Source organism: Plectrocnemia conspersa, unplaced genomic scaffold, assembly GCF_051122295.1.
Source record: "Plectrocnemia conspersa isolate PC_06_02 unplaced genomic scaffold, ASM5112229v1 ptg000012l, whole genome shotgun sequence".
In the NCBI taxonomy this organism is placed as follows: domain Eukaryota; kingdom Metazoa; phylum Arthropoda; class Insecta; order Trichoptera; family Polycentropodidae; genus Plectrocnemia; species Plectrocnemia conspersa.
Window position 1 is genome coordinate 4,565,060 of NW_028277176.1, and position 24,929 is coordinate 4,589,988.

A 24,929-nucleotide genomic window follows, 5' to 3' on the forward strand; every position below is an offset into this window, starting at 1 on the left:
TTTAGATAAACCATCAATTCAAAATTCTAGAACACAGACATATGATTATAAATTTGATTGAAATCACCTTCTTTAAAGCCATTAAACCATTTCTAAGCTATAGTAAATACAACCACAATAATAAATAAGTAAATAGTAATTTTTCAGTAATAATCTAGGTCTACAAAATTATATAATAGCACGTGACCCATATGAACTCTAGTGTTTTTTAATTTATATTGCGTCTGAAAGATTGGAATTAGTGATTTTAATATAAATATGATTCCGATGGATCATCAAAGATGTGGTTTTCCTAGATTTTTCTAATCTCACGGATGAATAATTAAAATAAAATCGAGTTGGGTCGTGAATCAAATTTGAGACTGAGGGGTCCCGCGTACCCCAGATGCCCAATCCTTCGCCGAAAAGTAACGATTCGCCCTCGCCGGCCGGCTGCGAACCCTGATCCAGCGCGGGGGTGGGATTTCCCTCCCTATATTCATCCCCTCCACACCGGAGGCTGTGCGGCTCTCCGGCTGGCGACCCGCCAGTGCTCGGGTTGGCGTCGCCTGGCGAGGTGTGCGGCGGCGCCTATCGACCGACGCCAATCGGCGAGGCATGGGGCCTGCGCCTAGCCGGGACGAGCCCTCGGAGCCCCCCAACGAGGACGAGGAGCCCGATCTCATCCGGCCGAAACCTCTGCCGACCTACCTAGTAAGGACTTGAACCAAACCATTTCCCTATTTTACTCACCTGTCTCTCTTACCATATATGTTTCACTAATTCTATAATATATAAACTTAAGAAAATAACGAACTTAATAAATTAATCTACGACAGGCTTTCTTTGTCTATTTCAATAAAGTTACCCATATACTTCGTGTGGCTCGATGTGACTGCATTGCGTTGTCGTGAATTAAACATTCGGAATAAATAGTACTTTTAGATTATCGCAAATGCAGCAAACATGCACTAGATTGTGTTGAACAATCGTTTTATGAATGCATATATACATTTAAGATTTTACAATTTCATTAAATCTGACGCAAATACAGAATACTTGAGCAATCGTAGCAACAAGTTTTGGAACCAATGATTTATTCAAAGTTTGCGACGGTCAGTTATTTTTTTAAATCAGCTGTAAATTTTCTTGATTCTTTTATCAATTAAAAATAAACTTAATAATACACAGGGACATCATTTTAGCTTTTTCCAGGAGGGGGGAGGGGCAAAAGTCATTTTTTAATATTTCGATTTCATTAAGATTAATATATTTCATTAAATGACATGCATTTTTCTGGCCGTAATCAATGGGGCCCTTGTTTAGTTCACGTCAAAAGCAATAAAATCGTGCCGTCGCCCTCGCAGTGTAAATTCATATTAAGACTTTATATATTAATATTACGACTTAAATTAAGTGAAAATCGAATGAATCACACATATCTAAACCGAAGTTTGATCAATAGGAGAGCGAAAAAAAGAATTATCCCTTCTCAGAAGTCAAAAATTCACGTCAAACGCAATAAAATCGCGCCGTCGCCGTCGCAATGTAAACGTTAAATTATCTAGCGGTAATATTAATACTTTTAATAACAATATTACGACTTAAAATAAATGAGAATAAAATGAGCATATCTAAACCGAATTTAGATCGATTGGAAAGCGCAAAAATAACTATCCCTTCTCAAAAGTAAAAAATCCAGTAAAAGTATTGACGTATTTGTCCTCACACGAATTTTAGATATTGAGCTTAAGATTTAGACTTCACTAACGTGTAGTTATAGTATAATAAATACGCCTCTACCGTAAGTTATTTTCAAAAATTAAAATTTTTATATATTGCTAAGTCAAGTCATTATTTAATTTCTGTATTAACAATAAAATATATATTAAGACTTTATTTTAATTTTAAAAATAGTAGAAAATAACGAATATTTAAAAAACTAAATCAAAATCTTTAAATCAGTTATGTTTATTTTATTAAATAAATCAATGAGAGTAGGAAAATTTGGGAAAGCCTAATTTATGATGATCGATCGGAATTTCCAGTATATAATAATCTAGGGTTCATATGTGATTTGAAACCATATCTTTCAGATATTAGTCACCGAACTATACCAACTATTTTATTGTGTTATTAAACCTTGCCCATATTTAGGATACAAAATTACTTTGAATAAAAAAAGATGCTTTTATTGATTTAATAAAAACTGATGTTCACTGATTTTAATATTTTACCTTAAAATTGAAAATTTAGTTTTCAGTGTTCTCAGATTTATTTTTTAATGGTTTTGCAGAATAATATTCTTTGATTTTTTCATAGCTTATTATGACACACTGTCTATATTATTAGTTCCTCAAATAAATGCATCATTGGAATCTGTTTCTATAAATTTTTTTATTAAATAAAATATATTAGATGTATTTGTCCTAGCACGAATTTTAGATATTGAGCTTAAGACTTAACTTTGTGAAGCTTAGTACTTATTACCAAAATGTACCTAAAAATGTAAATGTTTTGTACCTAAAATGATTTATAGTCGATTAACCCTTAAAGTGAAGTATGAAATTATTTTTTTTACAATGAAAAAATATATATTTATTGTGAATAATACTTTTTACTGTTGTTTATGATCATTATCCACAGATAAGATATATTTTTAATTTATTTTTTATAAAACTAGGGCAGTTTTTTTTATTGAGAATGTTTTCAAGTTATGAAAAATAAATGAGAAGTGAAGTATAAAAATTAATATGGCAAAAGATTAATATTTTCTAATATTTTTTTTAATAATATTATAGATTTTTATTAATATTTACATATTAATTTAAATATCTAAAACTGTTTTTTAAAATTTAAAACTAATTTGAAAATTTTACAAATTTATTCGAAATATTTTTTTTTAAATTACAAACAATAATATATTATAAACCGTATTACATCTTTAATTTATTTAAAATTAAAATATGTGCTTCAGATTAAAAAAAATCCAAATTAGAAAAAGGCTAATATTTAGTATGAAAATTATTTACTAACATATTATTTTTTCTGTTATATTCTTTATATTAGAACACCTTGAACATAATTATTTCTTGTATTCGTTTATACATTTATTTAGTATCTCTCTGCTTAACACTTTGCTTGCCGATCTGAATATTACAATAAAAATGTATGTTCAGAAAAAAATGTTATTCGACTCGAAATCAAAAATTAATACTACTTTTTCATCAGATCAGACAATTTTCGCAAAATAGTCAATATATAAGAATTCGACAACTGAAGGATTAATAATGTTTTTTTTATTATATATATATATATATATATATATATATATATATATATATATATATATATATATATATATATATATATATATATATATATATATATATATATATATATATATATATATATATAATATATTTCAAGAACTAAATTGTATTAACTGATCCCATTTTTCAGATGTTAATCATCATTTACTATTCAATAATGTTAGTTTTTTTTTAAAATAATTAAATGCTCTAGATACAAAGTTTTTACAAAGTTTACAGAATTTTTATTTTATTTATAGTGCACTATTATATTAAATCTATATTAAGTTATACGATTATAAATAACGTTTTTATTACACTACGAATATAAGAATGTAAAATTATGAAGGTCGAATGTTTAATATAATATTTGTTGCTAAATATACTCATGTTATTGCTATAGAAATATTGAAATAAAAACAAAGTAAATGTGTCTGTTAATCTGGCAATATTTTATCGTATTATAAAATTCAAAACGTTGGATTAAAGAGACGCAGATTGACACTGCATATTCAAGCGAACCCCTTTATCAATCTGGAAATACTAGTTTTCCCTGTTTGAGAAGACAAATTTGCATGTCAATAGTCTGTTCCGGGATTTTGACACAATACGTTACAATTATATTATGTCTATTTAATCTACAAGCAGGTGATTCAAATAATCAATTTAAAAAATATATTTTATAAAATTTTATAAAAGTTAATAAACATACGATTAAATCATATGATACATAACCATGGAGATGTTTTATTTTTAATTCGTAGAATTGATACCTAATAGCTCAATGTTGTTAATAATGTCATATCCTTAATATATTTCGGCATGGGAAAAGTCTGTAGCAACTCAATCATATTAGTTTTGAGATTTTAATATGAAATAACTGGAAATGCTTAATATGGAGATATACAAGAGGAAACATGCTTTCTTCTTGCTTTGTTAAATTGCTACGAAGGAACTTTCTTATAACTTAAACATATTATTTTTAAGATTCGTATATGAAATTGGTATAGGAAAAAAATTCTACAACTCACAAAAATATGTGAAAATTCTGTAAATTATGTTGTAAAATTTTTGTTTATATTGCCTGTTAACTATAACCTGAATTTTTTTTTAATCTGATGTAAGGAAGATATTTAGACCAAATTTGGAGATTAACGGCCAACAAGTGCGCGGTTAGAATCGACACTGTCTTTTTCCAACCGCCTAACAAATGCTTAACTTAGATTTCGCTGCCATTGGAAGTCAACTTGGTATATAATACATATCTAACATTTTCAAAATATTCGATACAATTGATATGTTAATTTTTTAATAATTTTCCTAAAAATCAAATAATTATTGAATTACACTATTTATATGCTGTCATATTTTAAATTATAAAATGTATATGATATTAGATAAATATGTACGGAATATATTTTTTTTATTTCAGAATCATTTTTTATACATCTAGGGACATGTGCGTAATATACTTTTCCAACTCGAGAAAGTTTGATAATAAAGTTTAACTACACAATGTCAATCGAAGTTGTTATAAACGAAACGAGACAATATTAGATTCAGTCCCTGCATAACATATTACCGTATTTTAGGAGTTTGTATTATATTTGTAGATAATATAGTTCATATTCAATCAATTATTTGCTTTATTTTACATTTTTTTTAAAGAGAAAAGAAAAAACTGTTTATAAAAATAGATGAAAAATATAAGCAATTTTTAATTTTTTTATGTAACTAATAAAATTAATGTTTAAAAATATTGACAGCCCTTGCTATTGAATTTGACCGATTAGCCATTAAAAAAACCTTCGATTAAATATTCCCACTTTTTTTATAAAATAGTTATTAAAATTAAAAAGTTATATCGAAAAATATGTGTAAATTTGTAGAACATAATAGACTCTGTGATCTCATGTCATTTAAAAAAAATCTAGTTCACTTGTACCCTTGCTAAAGTGACAGACATGCATCAACACACTGAAATTAAATTCATATAGATTTTACTTCTCCCTTTCTCAAAAAGCAATTGAAATATTGCAGCTCCGGTTTAATGCATGTTAAAGTTGCAGCAACCATTTTAAGTTACTACTATATACTGCTCTTCAAACTATGTATTTTACAAGATAATTAAAGGGCGTTTTCATATCATTTTCATTCTAGCGTTGTATATGCATTTTAATATTTTCATAAAACAAGTAATGGGAGTATCGCCATATACTTTGCAAATATATTTTTGTTGGCCTTATTGCTTGTTTTTGCGAAAAGAAGCATTTATTTGATATTTGAACCGTACAATAAATAAAAGCTATAATAAATCCCATTTTTAAAGATTTAATTGCGCTGGAAATGAAATTTTAGCGTCATACCGCTGAGCTTCTTATTGTTATTTTAAATAATATTATTTATATAAAATAAATCTTAAAATAAATTATACTAGAACTAGAGTGACGATTATTTTTATGGTCTAATATCAAATGAGTTACATCTTGAATTTGAATAGCATACTTTAAATAGCAGATAATGTCATTATTTCTCGTTTAAAGCAAAATGCAGTATAATGAATCATTACATTATACAAATAAAATGTAATCCGTTCCAATTTTACAGGGTAATTTATAAAATCATTAGGTTTCATAGTACGTGCGGTCCTCCTTACATGATGTATAATATTAATTTAATACATTGATTTATTATATATAAATTATGCCTTATTTTCGGATGCTAAAAGCAGAAATTGAAATAATATATGGTTATATAATTTGAATTGACTATATATTATTTTCAGCACACAATCACAATTTAGGACGCAAATAAACCGAATAGGCGTATAAAGAGCGGCCGTATAACGAGGTATGGGTGTACCTTATTTAATAAAAAATAAAATAGACGATAGCCAAAAATAATAATATAAAAATATTTCACCAATCCTTGTGCGTCATTCGCCTACCTCGAAACGGGATATACGGACCTGAAAAGAAAAAAGAAATAATTGAAATAAAATAACGACATTGTTACGAATAAATATTTTTAATATTTTATATTTAAAATAGTTAAACGCGATATTAACGTATGTGTCAATGACTGTGAGAAAGCGTTTGACAAAGTTCAACATGAGAGAATGATGAAAAATTTGTTTTTTATTTTCGATTATTTTTAATTCATTAAAATAATAAATTGATCATATAGCTTATGACTCGAAAAGAGTAATTAGTTTGTCCACAAATGGCACTATATTGAACAAAAGTCAAAATTCATGAAAATGGTGTCACGCAAATTTACGCAGTAACGCGAAAACGGTCGTTAATGTGTTAGAATGCGCATGTGCGAGAATTGTACAGAAGTGGTCTTAAGTAATGGCTTGATTATGCATTATATTACATACTTTTTATATATTGTATATCAGCAAGTAACATTTATTTTATTAAAAAATCTGTTTTTATAACCAAATCTTAACATTGCAGAACAAAAAAAGTTTCGTCTTCGTCTCCTGCTTTGAACCGATTACCGTCGTAAAACAAAGATTCTCGTCGAAGAATATGTAAATGATTCACGGTGAAACGGACACAATAAGAAGTCCGGACACAACATATGCGTATATGGATATTATTAACTATAAACCAGCGCGCATCAAAGCATATTGCGTCGTAGCCACCGCTTCTACCAGTTTCGCGCTTTGAACTTATAATCTCACGCTTCGCGCTTATAATAAATATAAACTAGCTTGATTAACTGGCTTCGCATGGGATAGATTCAAACTCATTCTACTATATTCATTACAAACTTTTTTATTCATTTTTACTCAACCTGTTACTAAAAAAATATTTTCATACTCGGCTATGTACAATATTTTAACTTCAATGTTGAAAAAAGCATAATTGACCTTGAAATAGCAGCCTGAATGGCATGTGCAAGTGTCACATCGCGACTGTTCATCGTTTGAGAGAAGTTTTTATGACAGACACACAGACATATTTATTTTCTGTTTTATAGTATAGGTCAGCGCTCAATTCATGTTTTTAAAATGAAATTTAAAAAATAAATGCGCTAAAAACAGGTTATCTAAGACAGTTTTGTTCGCTTACCCATGCATGGGGTATATAAATAAAAATGTCCGAGGTGACCTTTTTTAGCTCATAACAACAGAAGTCTTTTAGGCTCCCAAAATGTTTGCAAAAGAAAAAATGGAAGTATGACAGCGCTGTTACGGATATACATTAAATGAAATTCGAGCATATGTCACAGATTGCCAAATGTAAATAATATCCATATACGCATATGTATGTGAATATTATTTACTCTCAAAGCACGCAGCATAGCAAATTTTATTTTATTTAATTTAATTTTTTTATTACAAATCTGATCATCTTGATTTGACATGTTTTTTAAATGCGTCATGTTGGCCATTATACAAACAATAATAAGCATTTAAATAATAACTAAGTGCGTCAAAGCCACTGCTTCTGCCATAATGTTAATTAGATCATAATCTTGCGCTACGCAATCCTAAACTCGCGCTTTGCGCTTATAAGATAAATAATACAATAAATGAAATTCAAACATATATCAAACAGTGTGCGCTTATTTTTTTAATAGTATGACTCACCATTTTTTTATACGATTTTATTAGAAACTGTTGTGAAACTTTAAGCGTCTTAAGAAATCAGATAAAACAATGAAAAAATAATAATACAAAGTTGGTAAAATAAGTTTCTTAGATGACAAAAAAAAAAAGCAACCACACACTGATTTAAAACGAAATTTACAATTTATGAAACATTTTTTTATTAATTTATTATAATTCAAATATATATTTAAAAAAAAAATTCTAAAATGGTCAAAGTTAAAAACTAAGAAAAAAAATGTAAGCCGGCGTAATTGTAGTTTAAGAAACCTTCTACATATCATGTGCTCCTCTCGCACTCGCCCGTGGCGGATAAGTCACGACAGACTGCCAGTGCTTAAGTTATCCCAAGCACAATCTACGCTTTCTATGGCCGATTTTACGAAGCAAGCAAGCGGGTGGAGCGGGATTTCAGATCACTCTTCGCGCAACATGAGATCATAATACAATATTTAAAGCATTGCGATTTTTCGTACGTTTTAGATACGCACAATTAAATGAAAAAATATTTATTTCGAGGGATACCAACTACGTAAGAAAAAAAAATATTTATCGCACTTTATATACAGGATCGCCGAGAGCGAACTCGAGGCTTGGGAAAACGATAATTCCGGACCTCATGACAAAAATTTCACTTTATATATTTAAAAAAATCATAATATAATTTCTTGAATAAATAATACTAGCTACGAGTTAACCCTTTCTATGCTACAAATAAATATAAAAATTAGTCACCGTTGCGATATATTTTTTGAAATCATATTTTATGAAAATATCTTTATAAGGCATTGAAAATATCTACTCATAATTTTTATTTGATAACTAGTCGTGTTTTTTTTTTGCTGCTCAGTGTTACCATATAGTACATTTATAGTCCAGGGTAAAAGCAGTAAAATCGTGCCATCGCGGTGAAAACGCTCGGTTATCAAGCGTTTATAATAAGACTTTTTATAGCAATATTACGAGTGAGAATCGGATAAGCACATCTAAACCAAATTTTGGCCAATATGAGAGCGCAAAAAACAATTATCGCTTCTCAGAAGTCAAAAATCCACGTCAAAAGCAATAAAATCGTGCCGCCGCCGTCGCAGTGGGAACGCTCGTTACCGAGCGTTCCCACTGCGACGGCGCCGACACGATTTTATTGCTTTTGACGTGAATTTTTGCCTTCTGAGAAGTGATAATTGTTTTTGCGCTCTCCTATTGACCAAAATTCGGTTTGAAAATACTTTGATCAGTCCTCTTGTATTAGTAGTACATAGTAATATCGGTAAGGATAGCTATCATATTTTTAAGACATAGTGTAATATCGAAATGCAGACAAACTATGGAGCAATATGTGAGATGTGATGTCTGTCTGTAATTATCTTTCTGCTTAACTTCCCCAGAGATATGAGTTGGCTTAGTTTGTATTTTGGACTTGACCTAATAAAAGTTAAAAAAAAAACTAGGTTTGGGTTTGAACAGTATATGCACGTTTCGCAACTGTCAAATTGAGTTTCATAGATATTTTAGAGCAGTATATTAGCGCCTTTCAGTTAAATTATAGTTTCGCTAGTAGAAATATATATCTACTGATGAAAATGTATTTGGACTTTACTAGTGTAATTATATAACTTCACCAAAAAATATATATTCACTGTAACATTTATTTATCGGATGTAAATAAATAATGATAAGTAAGTTGAAATCATATAATTTTACTAGCACCTGCCAGATAATTTATATTTTTACTGGTAAAAATGTATTCCCATATGAATTTACTGAAATTATATATTTAAAAAAATATTTTCTGGATAGATTCGAAACTGTTTTTTCAAGATTTTCTTTTAGGAATAACCACATGAAACTGAATGTATTATTTATTTATTTTGCTGCATTAGTTGTCAAATTATTGATAATACAATCTAGATAAACATTAAAATTACTACTAATTAAGATTCATTGAATGTTTCCTCTCATGTCTAATAACGTTCAAACGTTCAAAAAGCAATAAAGTCAACAATAATTTGCAAACAAATTTTAACACAAACGGAGCCGCGTCAAAAAAATATAATTTGTTCCTTTTAAAAATAATGTTTATTGTCGAAGTACTTTCTAGAAAGTGGGTGCTTTTGAAGGCAATGTTCCTATCCTTTTATTTATTTTATGTATAAATAGTGCTGAAGGAACTTATACCTTAAATACATCAGTTCAGATTCATTATTTGAGGTCGATTTTATTTTTTTTATAAATATATTCTTGTCATGATTTTTCGGGCTCCGTGAATTTTTCCCCTTCCCCCTCCCACTCGACAGGCCTGTTCATATGGCATTAATAACACAATAAAATAGCAAAGACAACAAACGCGTGGATTAATCGGACTTGAAAAGCTTTTCCGGCGCGCGGTTGAAAACACCTGCGTACGATTTTCTCGCTGTTCTCGTCACTCGCTACGAGAGCGGGGTTGCGCTCGGTCGCTCTCTTAGTTCGTTATGTCCTCTCGATTTTTTCACCCCGAGCAAGTCGGTGCTGTTCGGTGAACCGGCATGGGGTTGTGACGCGACTTTAGTGACTAGTGGGAATCGTGATCATGTCGAGGAGCTCCATCCCCAACGTGCCCTCGGGGGCGCGCCTCACGCCGAGGCTACGAAAAATCAGCACGGTAAATAAATATATCGATTAATAAATAAACTCACGTCTGTTGTGCGCCATGTCTCGAGTGTATTCGTATTGCTGTCACAATAATATTGTCACACGTCGCGCGGTCGTAATTGTGATATTTTACTGCAATTTTAATTCATTTTTAATTATGTCAAACTGTGGCTCGCAAATCCCCCCCGAGCATGGGGTTGACGTACCGTTTAAATGCTAACAGGGTCGCATATTCGATGTTCCATATTTAAATTAAATATTTTCATTCAGAAAATAAAAGAATGTTTTAACATTTCAAATAAATTATAACGGACTGTTTTAGTACTACATAATTGATTTGCTATCATTCGTATTTTTCAATTGTGTGATACTTTAATGTGCTTTTTTAATAATAATCTATCGATTCGAAATATTAAAGATCAAAAATAATTTATTAGCGATCTTAAAATCTAAAATAAATCAAATATATGTTTGCCCGATGCCGATAGGAATTATTTTTGTATGTGCAATTTTGAAAACCTTCGCAGTTTTTGACATTTAAATGTTTTTTTAAAGACGATTAACAATGAAAATATTAGTATATTATCTATATAAATTCTTAGCAATATATTTTAATTATATTATAACCATTTCTTGACCCTTTCACTGTATCTCGACGTAAAAACATAGTAAAAACCAGCTATGAAGCACATAATGGTGATGCCTAGCTGTTCTTTTATACTAAAACGTATTTGTTTTGTTGAGAATATTTTTTTGATTAAAGTTTTGTGGTTAATTTAGATTTTCTGAATATGGATAAACAAATATTATTATATTTAATCTAGTACATTAATTTAATAAAATATTAGCATGTTAAATTAATAGACAATATAAGAATTAAACTAAAAATTCTGAATGGATGTTGTCTTTACTGTTTGTTGTGAAAAAATATATTAATAACATAAAAAAGCGTCAGGCTAAAATCGCAAGAGTTGAGAGTAGATTTCTGAATATAAAAGTAAGCAAAAAATAATATTTTTTTCGTTTTTTATATTTATTAAAAAACATTTTTGCCATCTTTATTTTTTTTTCCAGTATTTTAAATGTATTTACGTATTTTATTTTGCTAGACACAATTTTTTTGAGCCACAATTTCAATTTATATATATTTATTTTTATGTCGATATAATTAAAACTACGATAATAATAAAAATATCATAAATAAAAAAATGAAAAGCGAATATTTTATTCAATTATAAATATTTCTTTTTTAAAAGATTTTTTAATAAAGTTATATTTTTTTATTCTTTTAGTAAACAATATGGCGGATCAGACTGAATAACGAATTTAATCAATTTTTATATAAGGTATTTTTAAGGTCAGAATAGAGTAGTTCGAAAGGTGACTTAGAGGCTATAGGTTCGCGCCACGGCAGTAGACTCGAAATTTTAATTTAAAAAATGCACTTTTATTAAAATTATTATGATATTTAATTAAATACATAAATGTCACCGATTCTCATAGTGGTAGTTTTAATACTTGTAGGTAACTTTGTAAAAAGTAAAAAAGTTAAAATCGTTTTAAATTATAAGTAAAAATAGAAACGTTTTTATTTTACATTTTTTGGTCATTTAGGTGAAATAAAACGAAATATAAGGAAATCTACCCGAAGTTTTTACGTGAAAATTATTCTAAAAATATATCTCGGTTGAGTTTTCTAGCTAGCTTGATTTGCCATATTGCATAAGATCTTTAAAAAAAATATTCTAAAATAGATAATAAAATAATATAAATTTTATTGTTAATGTTGTGATTGTGTCAAAATTAAAATAGCAACTAAAAAATTGTAAGTTATAAGATCGTGTCGAAAACTATGAACTAGAGAATCTGCGTCAGCAGATATAAGATAAATATTACTACCAGATAGAGGTCGAAATGACGGCAAGAGCGATGAGAGAAAGAGAGAAAAGATGAATAGCAAGTAGATTTGATTCTTTTTGTGCGTGTATTTTAATTTCTTTTATTAAAATTTAATTTAGCTTGGTCTATAACCGAAAAAGTATTTTTCACCATCTCTTTTATTTAGAAAAAAAAATATTTGATATTTTTATTGTGATTGTTATTATATTACTTATTAAATATGGATTTTTAATTTTAGATATTATTGTGGTTAGAGTACTTCCAAGATCGGATGACGAAACGTATGCGAAAGAAATGAGAGAAAGAGATAAGGAAAGCAAGAGCAATAACTAATGAAATTTATCGTCTAAGCCTTGTCCGCCATCTTTTTTACCTCTATAAAAAAAATCTGGGAGAAAAAAGTATTAAAGTAAAAAACAATTTAAAATAGAATTTATTTTAATAACCAAAAAAAGTGTTATTTTTTTATTTTTTAGTCATTTAAGTAGGTTTTTTAGAGCATGAGTTTAAAAATATATCTTCATTGAACATGTTAGTCATTCTGATCCACAATTTTTCTTAATTTTAATAATATAATTACAAGTTAAAATTTTTTAGAAAATATAGTAAAAAAACGATATAAAATAATATTTAATTTAATAGAAATTTAACGAAAATGTATTTTTGTATAATGAAATTTATATCGACATGAAACTTGTTTTAAAAATAGCTCTTGTAAATTAAGTTTTTTTATTCAATCTTATCCGATATTTTGTTTCAAAATGGCAGCTTTTAAAAAATACGTTAGAGAAAAAAGAAGAACGGTAAAAACATTTAAAAATTGAAATTGAAATAAAATACAAATAAAGAGAGCAAACATGCTTTTTGATAGACAGTTAAATATTATAAAAATAAAAACTTTTCTTACATAATTTTATTTACAGAAATCTACTTAATTTGTGAATAGTTTTATTGAAATTTTATTTCGCTTGCTTTAAAACCGATCACAAAATATTTTAAATTGCTTTTGCCTCGTCTCTTTTTTTTAATTCTATCGATTTATTTTTTCTTATAATTTAATTTTAGCTTATGTTGTGGCTGTGTCAAAATTTATGTGATGATCTTCAACGAAAACGTGGTTTGCTAATGTCGAATTTTAAGCAAAAATTTTAATCGCGTTTTTTTTTGTTCTTTTTCTTTTAAAAAAAACTGCCGTTTTTTGTGCAATCTAAATTTAGTTGCAGTTGTTGCAGGAAATTTGGTAAACTCTTTGGGTTTTATTGGAGATTTTATAATTAAAAAGATCCTATTCTGTTATTGATTATTCAAGCATATCACAAATAAGATATGTTATTAAATAACATTTTCATCTTTTATAACGTCAAGTAAAACTATTTAAATTTAAAATTTCTTTAACGTTTTAAAATATCTATTCTATGGTAAAGACAGTCTGCAACTGATTTAAACTGAAAAAAACGGTGGTTAAATTCAGCATTTAAATATCTGATTATATGTGTTTTTTGAATAAACAGTATGTCGGAAAATTCCATTATATGTATTACTTTATCTTAGATATTAAATTTAATATAAAATAAAAAAACATAAGCTTATTTAAAGCAATTTTATAAAAAGTTATCTTAATTCCCAGGCAACTTTTAAATCCCACTTCGTGCAATCGGAGTACGTACATTTTTAACTTGGACTTAAAATGGAAGTTATATAACTTTTTAAAATGTACATGTCGTACATAAAAATGTGTATCGCTTTAAAGTTAGTAGACAGAATATCGAGGACAAAATTCGCATTGGGGTTTTCCTTGTTCGATATTCAGAGGAGACGCTGTGTTAATTCCAATAAGTCGGTCGAGGCTTGCAGAATAATCTCATCGTTATCATCCTGAGTTATTTGATCAACTTGTTTTGTAGTAATTTGCAAGGCTCGTCTTTGAATTGATAATTATGAAATGGTTATTGGTGCTATTAAACCACTCTTTGAAAATTAATGCTATTCAACATAAGATTATTATCCCAAATTCTTAGAATTGAATAAATAATTCACGTATAAGGATAACACGCGTCATAATAAAACAGCAATATATTAATCATCTTTATAGTGACATCATAAGTGATTCCTGGAAAACATTTTTATCTTCATACATAAATATTTATTATTAGCTTTCATCAAAAATATGTCAAAATGACATACATTTATAAATGTGAGCGATAATTTAATGTTATGAATGCATTTATGGCAAAGAGATTTGATTTTAGTGCAACAGTGCCGAATCAAATTAACATGTATATGTTGGTTGCTCACGTGTCGTTTGTTTTTGTGGTATTTTTAAAGAAAATCTCTTGTATTGTCCTGACCTTCATGTCTGGGGTATTTATTATTATTTTTAAGACAAAGTTTGTTATTGTTTTATATGTTTGTAAAACACTTAAGATCGTCATGTTAGTTGTGCGTGTATTTTTCCGGATGTGAAGAGGGAAGCGGTAGCGTCTGCGATCTTCGATAGCCTTCTAGTTCGTAAGAACTTATGATGCCTTGAGCTCCAAAGCATTTGTTTAATTGTCTGAGGAAGTGATCTCTGGTTGTCTGCGTTCCTATGGCATCTCTCATAGAAGATTTTGTTTTCATCCCCTTTCAGTGAAACGGAAAATTACAAAAAAGTGGCCAGTTTTGAAACAGATTTCCGTTGTTACCTGTTCTCAATGCATTTTCGACAGATACTTTTAATCTATCCGATTCATGGCGGATACTTTGACTAAATTTGCAAAAAGGGTTTCTCACGGTGGTGTCCCATTTTAACAAAAAAGTCCGTTATTTTGTTTTAGTCATGTATTTAAATATATATCACATGACGAAACTGAATTGTTTACTCATTGTTATGATTTAATAACATAATTAGATTTTCTCTCCGTTTTAATATTTGCTGAATTAATCCTATCGTTGGGTTGACGGTATAATAACAATGCATATAAAACCCGTTTTTTTATTATTGAATGTGTAATTTTATATATTTTATGTCTTAGCATATAGAGGAATAAATTAGTACTATACAATAATTCACTGTTACCCATCATAAAATAATTTACTATCAACAAATTATTTTATAGCCTTCAGATAATTGCAGATATTTTTTTATTGCCTTTGTAAATTATTATCATGAATCTTAACCTTGACCGACAGTTTGCTTCTAATGCAATGATAAAAAGCTCAGACTCATCAGCGAATTTTACTTCGAATTTATCGTATGAACTCATAGAGTAGTTTTTTGTTCCTATGTTTTTTATTTCATCCATTTTCTGCGTAGTGATTCATGTCATCTGTTGCTGTTGCCAAGTCACATATTTGGCTTTTAAATATAATCATAATCATAACTCATAAATAAATAACGCTCGTTCGTCTGGCGATAAACGTTTGTGCGGTGAATGCACATTATTAATGGCATAACAGTTTCACTTGCCCTTATTGTATATAACTGGATACTTTTTGTTATATATTGTAATAAAAAATAAATAAATATTGGTTTATTCAAAGTTTGCTCATGGAGCAGCTATGAACACTTTTATTTAAACATTTTAATTAAATAACGTTGCGAATAGAAAAATTATATGTACCATACTGTCAGTCAGAACACTGATAATATCCATGATCATTTGCTAAAATAACATATTTTTTATTTAGTGTTATTTAAAGTTCATCATTAAGTTATGGAGCTTAATTAAAAGACCCAAACCCTCTTAGAAACATATTCTGTAATTTGTCGAATTACATCTAAGACTTCAGCCTCTCTATCAAACCTTCACAATAACATGATTCATCAATGACACATTTAATGCAGACATATCATTTAAGAAATAATTTCAGAAATGATCCGTTCCATTCTCTTCGTTCGCAGCATTTATGAAGTAAAAATTTTGTTAAGTTATATTTTTAAACTTGAATAGTGTTTCAGAGAGTTCTTAATTACTTTTGCCTTTAGATATGACCAGTGGATTATTATATTACACACATTGCCAATCTCAGTGACGTATAAATGAACGCGTGTTAGATTACTTGTCTCAATATATGAACGCTTGCCGCATATCGTCGTCGCTAAACGACGATAAATATTATTATTAGGTATTATTTTTCTTCTTATGTATTTAAAAAAAACGTTTTAGATATAGTAGTTTCCCATTGTCATTTATACTATTTACATGTATAAGCAATATTTGTAATTTCTTGCATAGTTGATTAAAATAGACGCGGTGTTCTTGTTTAGTTGAAAATGTGTATCATAATGTATTGAAGCTTGATGAAATGCCATGACATTCCATTTTAAACATTTGAAGCATAGCTCTGCAAGGGCAACATATAAAAGCATTTTTCATTCATAAACTATAAATATTTATAAATGCCGTTTAAAAATCTCTATCGATATATCATCAGCATTTTATGCAGGAACGATTACCAACAAATTCCACTTGTAAAATATTCGTAACCTTGTAACGCATAAACGTGTATCGATTATTATAATAGCATAATTTATAACACGCGTCGTTTTTTTTTAATTAACAATAATTGATGCATCTAGTTAATTATAAAGACGATTAGGTCTGATTTTTAGTTTAAAGTTCTAGTCTATATGAAGTGTTTTTGTAGACAAGCAATTAGTAGTATTAGTTTCATTACAGATTCTTTTCACAATTTTATTTTGAGTTGAAGTTATTACTTATATTAATTTATATGTGTCTTAAGTCTTCGATGAACCTCTGTAATTCCAGATAATAATTACTATAAATATAAATATTGATATTGTTAGTGACATGATGGACCATATGGTACGGTATGTTATATGATATATTGAAAAAAATAATTTTTACACAGGAGACGTCACTCCTCGGCTTGAACCAAAAAAATAACTGTGCAGCTTTTTAGTCATTGTCCAAACTACTACCTAAGCTCGTGTTACGAGATTTTAGTTTTGACTACTTTTTGATTATTTCTTACTTATCTGTTTTCTGAAAATTTTCTGCTTCGTCACTTTTTTCTGCTTCTCAAGATCAACGCGCTGACCATGTGGTCGGAGATCTCGTTTAAAATTATCGCGGAAGACGCGGAGCTGTTTTGGAGTAGAGCCAATTCGCAAGGTTCGCAAAAGCGGCAAACTTGAAAGTTAGTTCTTAGAAATGAATCTGGTTGTGTAAAAGTTTAAATGATTCATAAATTTATTTATCTAAAATTGGTCTTGGCCCTAAATATAAAAAATACATAAAAATTGAATTAAAATTAGAATTAATTTTCTTACATTTTATTCTTAACAGCAAATAATTAATTAAGGATACGTTATTCAACTAAATATGTAAATGACATTTGCTTAAACCCATATATGTATAAAAATAAATTTTAGAATACTTTTTAGAATTCAGTTTACAATTATGTACAATTAGATTTTTAATTCTACATAAAAATCAGTATCTAAATAAATTCAAAACCTTAATATACATATCCGTTATAATATTATTATCACCATTATTTTACTATGCAAATATTTTTATCGCAATTATAATGTCTCATAAATTATTCGTACATATTTTCGGTGATTAGTTATATATATATTTATTAAAGAAAAAAGTTTATAGTACATTTTTTGCCAATAATTAAATCATAATGTATGTCATCGCAGATAAAACTAACTGGCCATAACAGTGATAAATAATAATTATATTTATCTCTTTTGTTACTAAGATAAATTGAGTAGAAAACTTTTAACAAGAACAATTTAAAGCAGCAATATATGATATAAAATATGTGCATTAAAATATATAAGTTGTGCATAAGCGATTGAGCAACATTTTATTTTTAATTTGCACTAAAACGAATGATTTGTGCATTAAAATATTAAAAGTGAGCAATAAAAAATATTAGATTGAGCAATATATTATTTGTAATGTGCATTAATTTTTTTTATTTTTCTCTATTAAACTAATAAAATTGTAGATTTGAGAAATATTAATATGTACTATATGTTAATACTTCATAATTACTTTTAAAACTTTCATTAAATTAGGTTTGGGTTTGATAGACGTTTCGCAACTGTTAAGTTATATTTTCAATAGTTTGAATAAAATTTCAAATACTTGACGAATCATTCGTTTTAGTGTGCGCTACAAATAAAATGTTGCTTAATTATTGAGCATAGATATATTTATTTATTGCTCGTGTTTTAGTATTGTAATGCACAATTTGTTTTATGGGAAAAAGTATTTATTAATGCACATACTTCTAAAAATAATTCCCTTTTAAATCGCACCTATAATTAACAACCATTAAACTCCGACGGGAGAGCAATATCAATTTACTGCCGTTCATCGCAGCTTATAATTTAATACTTAATACAAATATTAAGTTTGAATGATATTAATATATGTATATTACCAGTAAAGTTATATTTTCACTAGTAATAGTACCTAATAGAATTGTGTCGTCACATTGTTTGATAAAATACTACAATATTTAAAATAAATTATGCCAAACCCAAACTTAATATACATGATTTTAAAAACTATAGTTAGTGTATCTATCGCTGAAAATAAATTCGGATATGATTTCACTGAAACGCCAGTGAAAATATAATTTATATAATTATAATTTTATGGATTTAACTGATCGAACCAAAAAAATATAATTTATTATTAATAATTATAAGAAGCTGTTTTTTGCACGGTTATAGAATTTTACTATGACCTTTGACACTATATTTATCGGTCATTCACCCAAGGTCGGTCTTGACGGAGGGCGGACGCGTGCGTGGCACGTGGGCGCCCGATTCAGGAGGATGCCTTTAAAACCTTAATGTCACTTCATAGTTTGCGGAGTTGCTAATATAGACCGAGGTCCCCAGATATCAATAATGCTATATTACTGTTACCGGGGTGCTGCATCATCTTATTGAACTCTTGAAGAGTCGGAGTGATTACTTGGCTGGATCAATTTGGACGATCGAAGTGACATGGCTCCTATTTTAGTAGCGTAGCTCTGCTTGATGCAAGTTCGACTGAACTATCGTATATTCCAAGTCGTTTCTGATGAAAGTGAATATGTATGGCAGCATTATGGCTTATATATAATACTATTAAAAAAATAATCATTTCTTTGACCTATGTAGATTGTCAAATACATCTTATTAGGCTTTTTTCCGTTAAAATTCTATAGTGTCTACTGCTGTACAAAAGTTACAGACAGACTTTAATGGCGTAATTTTGAAAGTAAAATTGTGTCAATAATATTGTAAATTTTTTATAACGTTTTCGATTCTTCTGCTAACGGATCTTTTTCAACTCCAATTTTATAGTCAAATATTTGGATTTCATTTCCATTTTTTGCGTGAGAATTTTGGTTCTGATTTGTTTTTATTAATGATTAGTTTGATTTATTTAATTACACATAAAAATATATAAATTTTGTATTTTTCTTGTTCCAATGACTGCTTCTTTTGGTCATATATGATTATCAAATAAGCGAAAGGTCGATTTTCTATAAAATAATGTCTTTATAATTATGACCAATATGATATTTTGATGACAGTTGAGATTTTTTATTTTATTATATAATAGTTATTTGCTTTAATAATATAGAAACAATATAAAAATAATGGCAACCTGCGATTCGGGGAATCTGATTGGTGAAGATATCTATAGCTGTATCGATTTTTGTTGGGGTATAACCATTTTATTGTACCGTTTTATTGCACATTTGGCGGATGGGTGGTGACGCATGGTAATTAGACACAGTTTGGGTCGCTGCAATAATAGTTACAGTTTAGTTACATATTGGAAATTTAATATGTTGCGAATGATTAGCGGATGAGGCCCACCGGTCGTTGTCTTCCTGTCAAGGTCCGCCAAATAATGTGTTATACGCTGCCCCTATGTCAGCGTTACTAGAGTAGCTCCTAGTTTTGGCCATAATGAATAAATAGGCCTCACACAGAAATGTCTTTGCTTCAGCACTATTAATCCCGTTGTTCCTAATTAATTCAAGGACCCAAATATATTACTTTTTTACCCTTTTAACAGATCTTACATAACTAATTTAGATGCAACGATTATGGGTAGTCCTGATAGATCTATATATATTTTTATTATTTTGCTTTATTTTGTTCTTATTAACACATGGCAAATTAAAAAATTATATGTGCAATAAATAAAACAAAACGATCTTTATTTAAATTAATTAATACATATTTAATTATATTTAAATTATTTAATTTTAATAATTATTAAATTAAAATAATAAATTAAATAATTTTTGCGAATATTTTGAAACGCGAAAGCAAAAGCGCATCTTAGGCATCAATCCAAAAGCGTTCTTTGTTCCCTCTGATGCTAATACTTTGAACTTAGTCATAAGTAAGGCGAAAATATTTTTTGCATCCACGTATCTATGGGATATTTTGAAGAAACGTGTTAATTGAACACTCAAAAGGCTTAGTGAGATTAGACGCGAAGCTATAATACAATTATGCTTTAATCTAGTTTAACTGAATTAAACAATGATTCTACTCGATACGTAAAAATAAAAATATGATTCATTCATTGAAACATAACATGTTTATGTTCGATACTCATTTAGCACGATTTGCTTGTTAATATGTCCATGCATAAAAAAAATAAAAGATCAAAAAGTGAAGCCAACGAGAGGCCAAGAACCCAGGATCGGTTTTGCAGCCACCTTTTCTTTATGAGTGAAGTTTCTGTTGAAAATTATTAGTCGACCGAGGTGAATAGTCATTCACGCAAATAAATACGACCAAAAACCTGTCGTGAAGTGAGGCGTACCGGCAAAGAACAATAGAAGTTGCACGCTTCATTTAATGGTTGCCGAAGGAAGAAATATTCAAAGGAGCTCGGAGAGTTAAATATATTTTTATTGCAAACGTGCCTGTTCAAGTTTGCCATAAAAATATTGTATAAACACAGCTGTGAGTTCATAACTGACGATACATAACAGAAGCTGGATTTAGAGTGCAGACATTTTCTAAAATCAGTTACATAGGAAATTCTATTTTGATACATCTATACAATGTATTAAATACAGTCTTTCGGCTTTGTATTGACACTAAACGTATCCATTGTTGAGATCCTTTTTGACAAAGTGCATTCCTGATCCGCTCAAATATGACATCGGCACGCGCGATTATATCATGCAGATGAAACACTGACTTTCTTTGAAAGTTAAGAATACATTAAGTATATAGTTAATGGCTTTTAGAGAGTCCTTGTGAATAAGGTCGATACTTGTTTTTATTAAATAATATTAATAAATACCCGTTAATATTATATAATATTTAAATATTGACTTTTTTTGTGTTTATCACATAATTAGTTATACTTATTATTATTATTTGTGCATTTTTTACAAAAATAAAAAAACATTAACTTTACATATTTTTGTGTTTACTATAGTTTATATTATTATTATATTTTTTAATTCAAAATAAATAATAATATAATAATATTTTTGTGACGTGTAATACGCGTTAATTAAAAGGTTAAAAACTCCTGATTCAAATGTCTAAGTTACATATGTAGCGATATATTGTAACATCGTGTTTAAGTAGTAATTTCATATGTATTAAATACTTTTATATATTTATATTAAATTCAGACTTTTACTATATTTATAAATATATTATAATTTTATAAATGTAGTATTGTAATCACTCGTCAGCTATTTTGCGCGAAACGTTCATTATTTCGATCTTTGCAATCATAATTTTACTTCTATAAATATATTTAAAATCTTAATAATATTATCAACAATCACGAATTATGTAATTGATTTATTTAATTATTGTTAAAGAATTACACACAAATATATATCGTAACTTCAATTACATTTATTTGTTATTTTATTGTATTGATACTAGTAGTTACATGAATATTGAATGCTATGAATGAGATATACAGACGAGGCCCCACTGGTCGTCGTACTCCCGTCGTGATCCACCAAAAATTAATTTTTCCCTCCTTACGTCAGTGTTGCTAGAGTGTCGCCTAGCTCGTGGCCAAATAAATCTCTTATCTCCCCCACCTCCCTACAGTGTTATGCTTTCTCTGTCCATATCGAAATAATACAGACAAAAATCAAGATAAAAGTAGAAGTAGGACCAAAAATAATAAAAACATATTTGAAAAAAGCACTACCTCCTTATTATTCAGGACAGTAGTGAACAATATTAATGTAGTAATAATGATACTAGAAACTTGTGTGGTGAATTTTAATTAACTGCTATTGAACATTCACATGCTACATAATATTTTTGTGGAATATAAGATGAACAGGAATGTGAGTTGGATGTTTTCATAATTATGTCATGTTTATAAATAAGCTTTTATGCTGCTTACGTAATGGATAATCGATAACATGTAAAAAGATAATGGTGATATGGGTATTATATTAAAATGATCAAATATATACCACATAAGGCAACTATTATAGTCGCAATCAGTTGTTTTTATGTTTTGTGTTTCCCTCATAATATATACTAGTATAGATTTAATATTTAATAAGTATGTAGAAACATTATACTAAAATTTTCTATTAAATAGTCGATTGAAAAATTACAGCTCAGCATTAATTAATTTCGCGATCGTTAAAATTTGTAGCTTCAGCGACTCTCAACTTGATTACGATAATGGAAACTAATTATTTTCGCAACGCCCACCTAGAGCTCGATTTGACTTGACGACCTTTCCTAAATTATCAGACATTACGCAACCACAGTTTATCCCCTTTTCTGAATGCGTTTTTGTATATCCGCTGTGTATAATAAAGAATAAGTGCAAAAGGAACGGTTAAACCATCGACGTTTATGGGTTTTGTCCATTGTGCGTTGAACTTTTGACGCCTGTTCTATTTTTAACCCGTATGTGATTAATATGAAAATCTGGAGATATGCTACTATATTAAAGATAGTATATCTTATATGCTATTATACAAACGTTTGTATATGCAAATGTGTAGTAACGATATATAAATATAATACTGCTAGACTATTCTCGTCTGTTTATGTGCGTACGTAAATGTGGAGCAAAGAACGATCGATTTTTTAAATAAGTCAGTGTACTGTAGTTACCATTCTTGATACAAAGTAGTGGGATATGATTCACTATCAAAAACTTGCTGAAATTATTGATTTGTTCGAAAAGGTTACGATTCGTAGCAGAGGATAGTTGTGGGGCAATATTGAATTATAAGTTATGAGTAGTAACTTTGTAAAAGAGTTAACGATGCAATGTTTGTATGGATATACTGTGCATTACAGCAACATATCAATTGTCACATATGAGTGGGTATTATAATTATAGATCCGAGAATTAGGGCATATTTTATTAGTTATTTATAATTAGTAACGCTTTTAATTATAAAATAGTTAACCAGACACCAATTTCAGAATGGTTTTGCTATAATACAACCCTTACTCATAGCTTTTTATTACACCGTTTAAATTAATTGTGCTACCTTTTGGCATTTTACAATGGTGAATTATAATAATATAATATTTAAAATTTTTTTTTTGTAATTAATATTTTTTGTACATGTAAGTTACATACATTTTGTATAATACGTCTTTTCTTTGTCGTTTACTATACTTTTATATGGAACATATGTTTATATATAAGGAAATTATTTAACCTTATATATTATTAATGTTTTATATTTAATCTTATATATGAATAGCGAAAACTCTCATGTAGTGAGCTCTGGCGACATAAAATTTGAACAGTTTTAATTCAAATAAATTATTTTCAGCTTGCAATATTAATGCTTTTATGAGCTATAGTGCTTTAAATGATCTATTTAATATATAGTAAAAATAGTAAAAAATTGGGAATTGGGAGTATTAACTCAAGGGTGGTATATTATTATTTTCTCTATAACGCTTTTGGATTTTTGGACTGAAGAGGTATCACTTTGCAGTCAAATTAAGGCCTGAAAAGCTGGTAACTAATATTTTATGTAAAAAAAAAATTATGTTAAAAAATTAATTTTAATTATTAAATGATGTATGTTTTTCAATATCCTTGATTATTAACACTTGAACCAGTGATATTTTTGGTGTTGATGCATGACAAACAATTTTTAATGGACCGCGGATGTATTTATAAATATATAAATGGCCCTTGTCATGAAAAACGTTCCCCGCCTCTGCTCTAGGTAATCACTCCGGTGATCGGTGACCAAAGAATAGAGGAACAATAGTATTGTCTAGCTAACGCGCGTCCTTCCCAAATAAAAAGTGGCGATTAACGTCTCATAATGGATGTGATATTACATTACTAACCTTCTGTCGTTCACCAAAACGGTGACAACTTCTCTCGATGCGGGAATTCAAGTAGACGTCGTGTATACAGATTTTGAGAAAGCCTTTGATAAAGTTTTTCATAGGTTATTATTAAAAAAATTGTCAAACCTCGGTTGCTCAGATAATTTAACTCGGTTATTCTCGAGTT

At 28.6% G+C, this 24,929-nt stretch overlaps 1 protein-coding gene across 4 annotated transcripts in view; it reads left to right on the plus strand.

The window, feature by feature from the left end:
* Positions 1 to 534: 534 nt before the first annotated feature.
* LOC148228014 (putative monocarboxylate transporter 5) overlaps positions 535 to 24,929 on the plus strand; it is a 77,353-nt gene continuing 52,958 nt past the window's right edge. For 2 of the 4 annotated variants that reach the window (XM_088200850.1, XM_088200853.1), the window contains exon 1: positions 535 to 693. In XM_088200850.1, coding sequence (XP_088056976.1) covers positions 598 to 693 — 96 coding nt within the window. In that variant the 5' untranslated portion in view covers positions 535 to 597. Of the gene's footprint in view, positions 694 to 10,338; positions 10,556 to 24,929 lie in introns of those variants that run through there. The other 2 variants (XM_088200851.1, XM_088200854.1) reach the window with 1 other exon arrangement.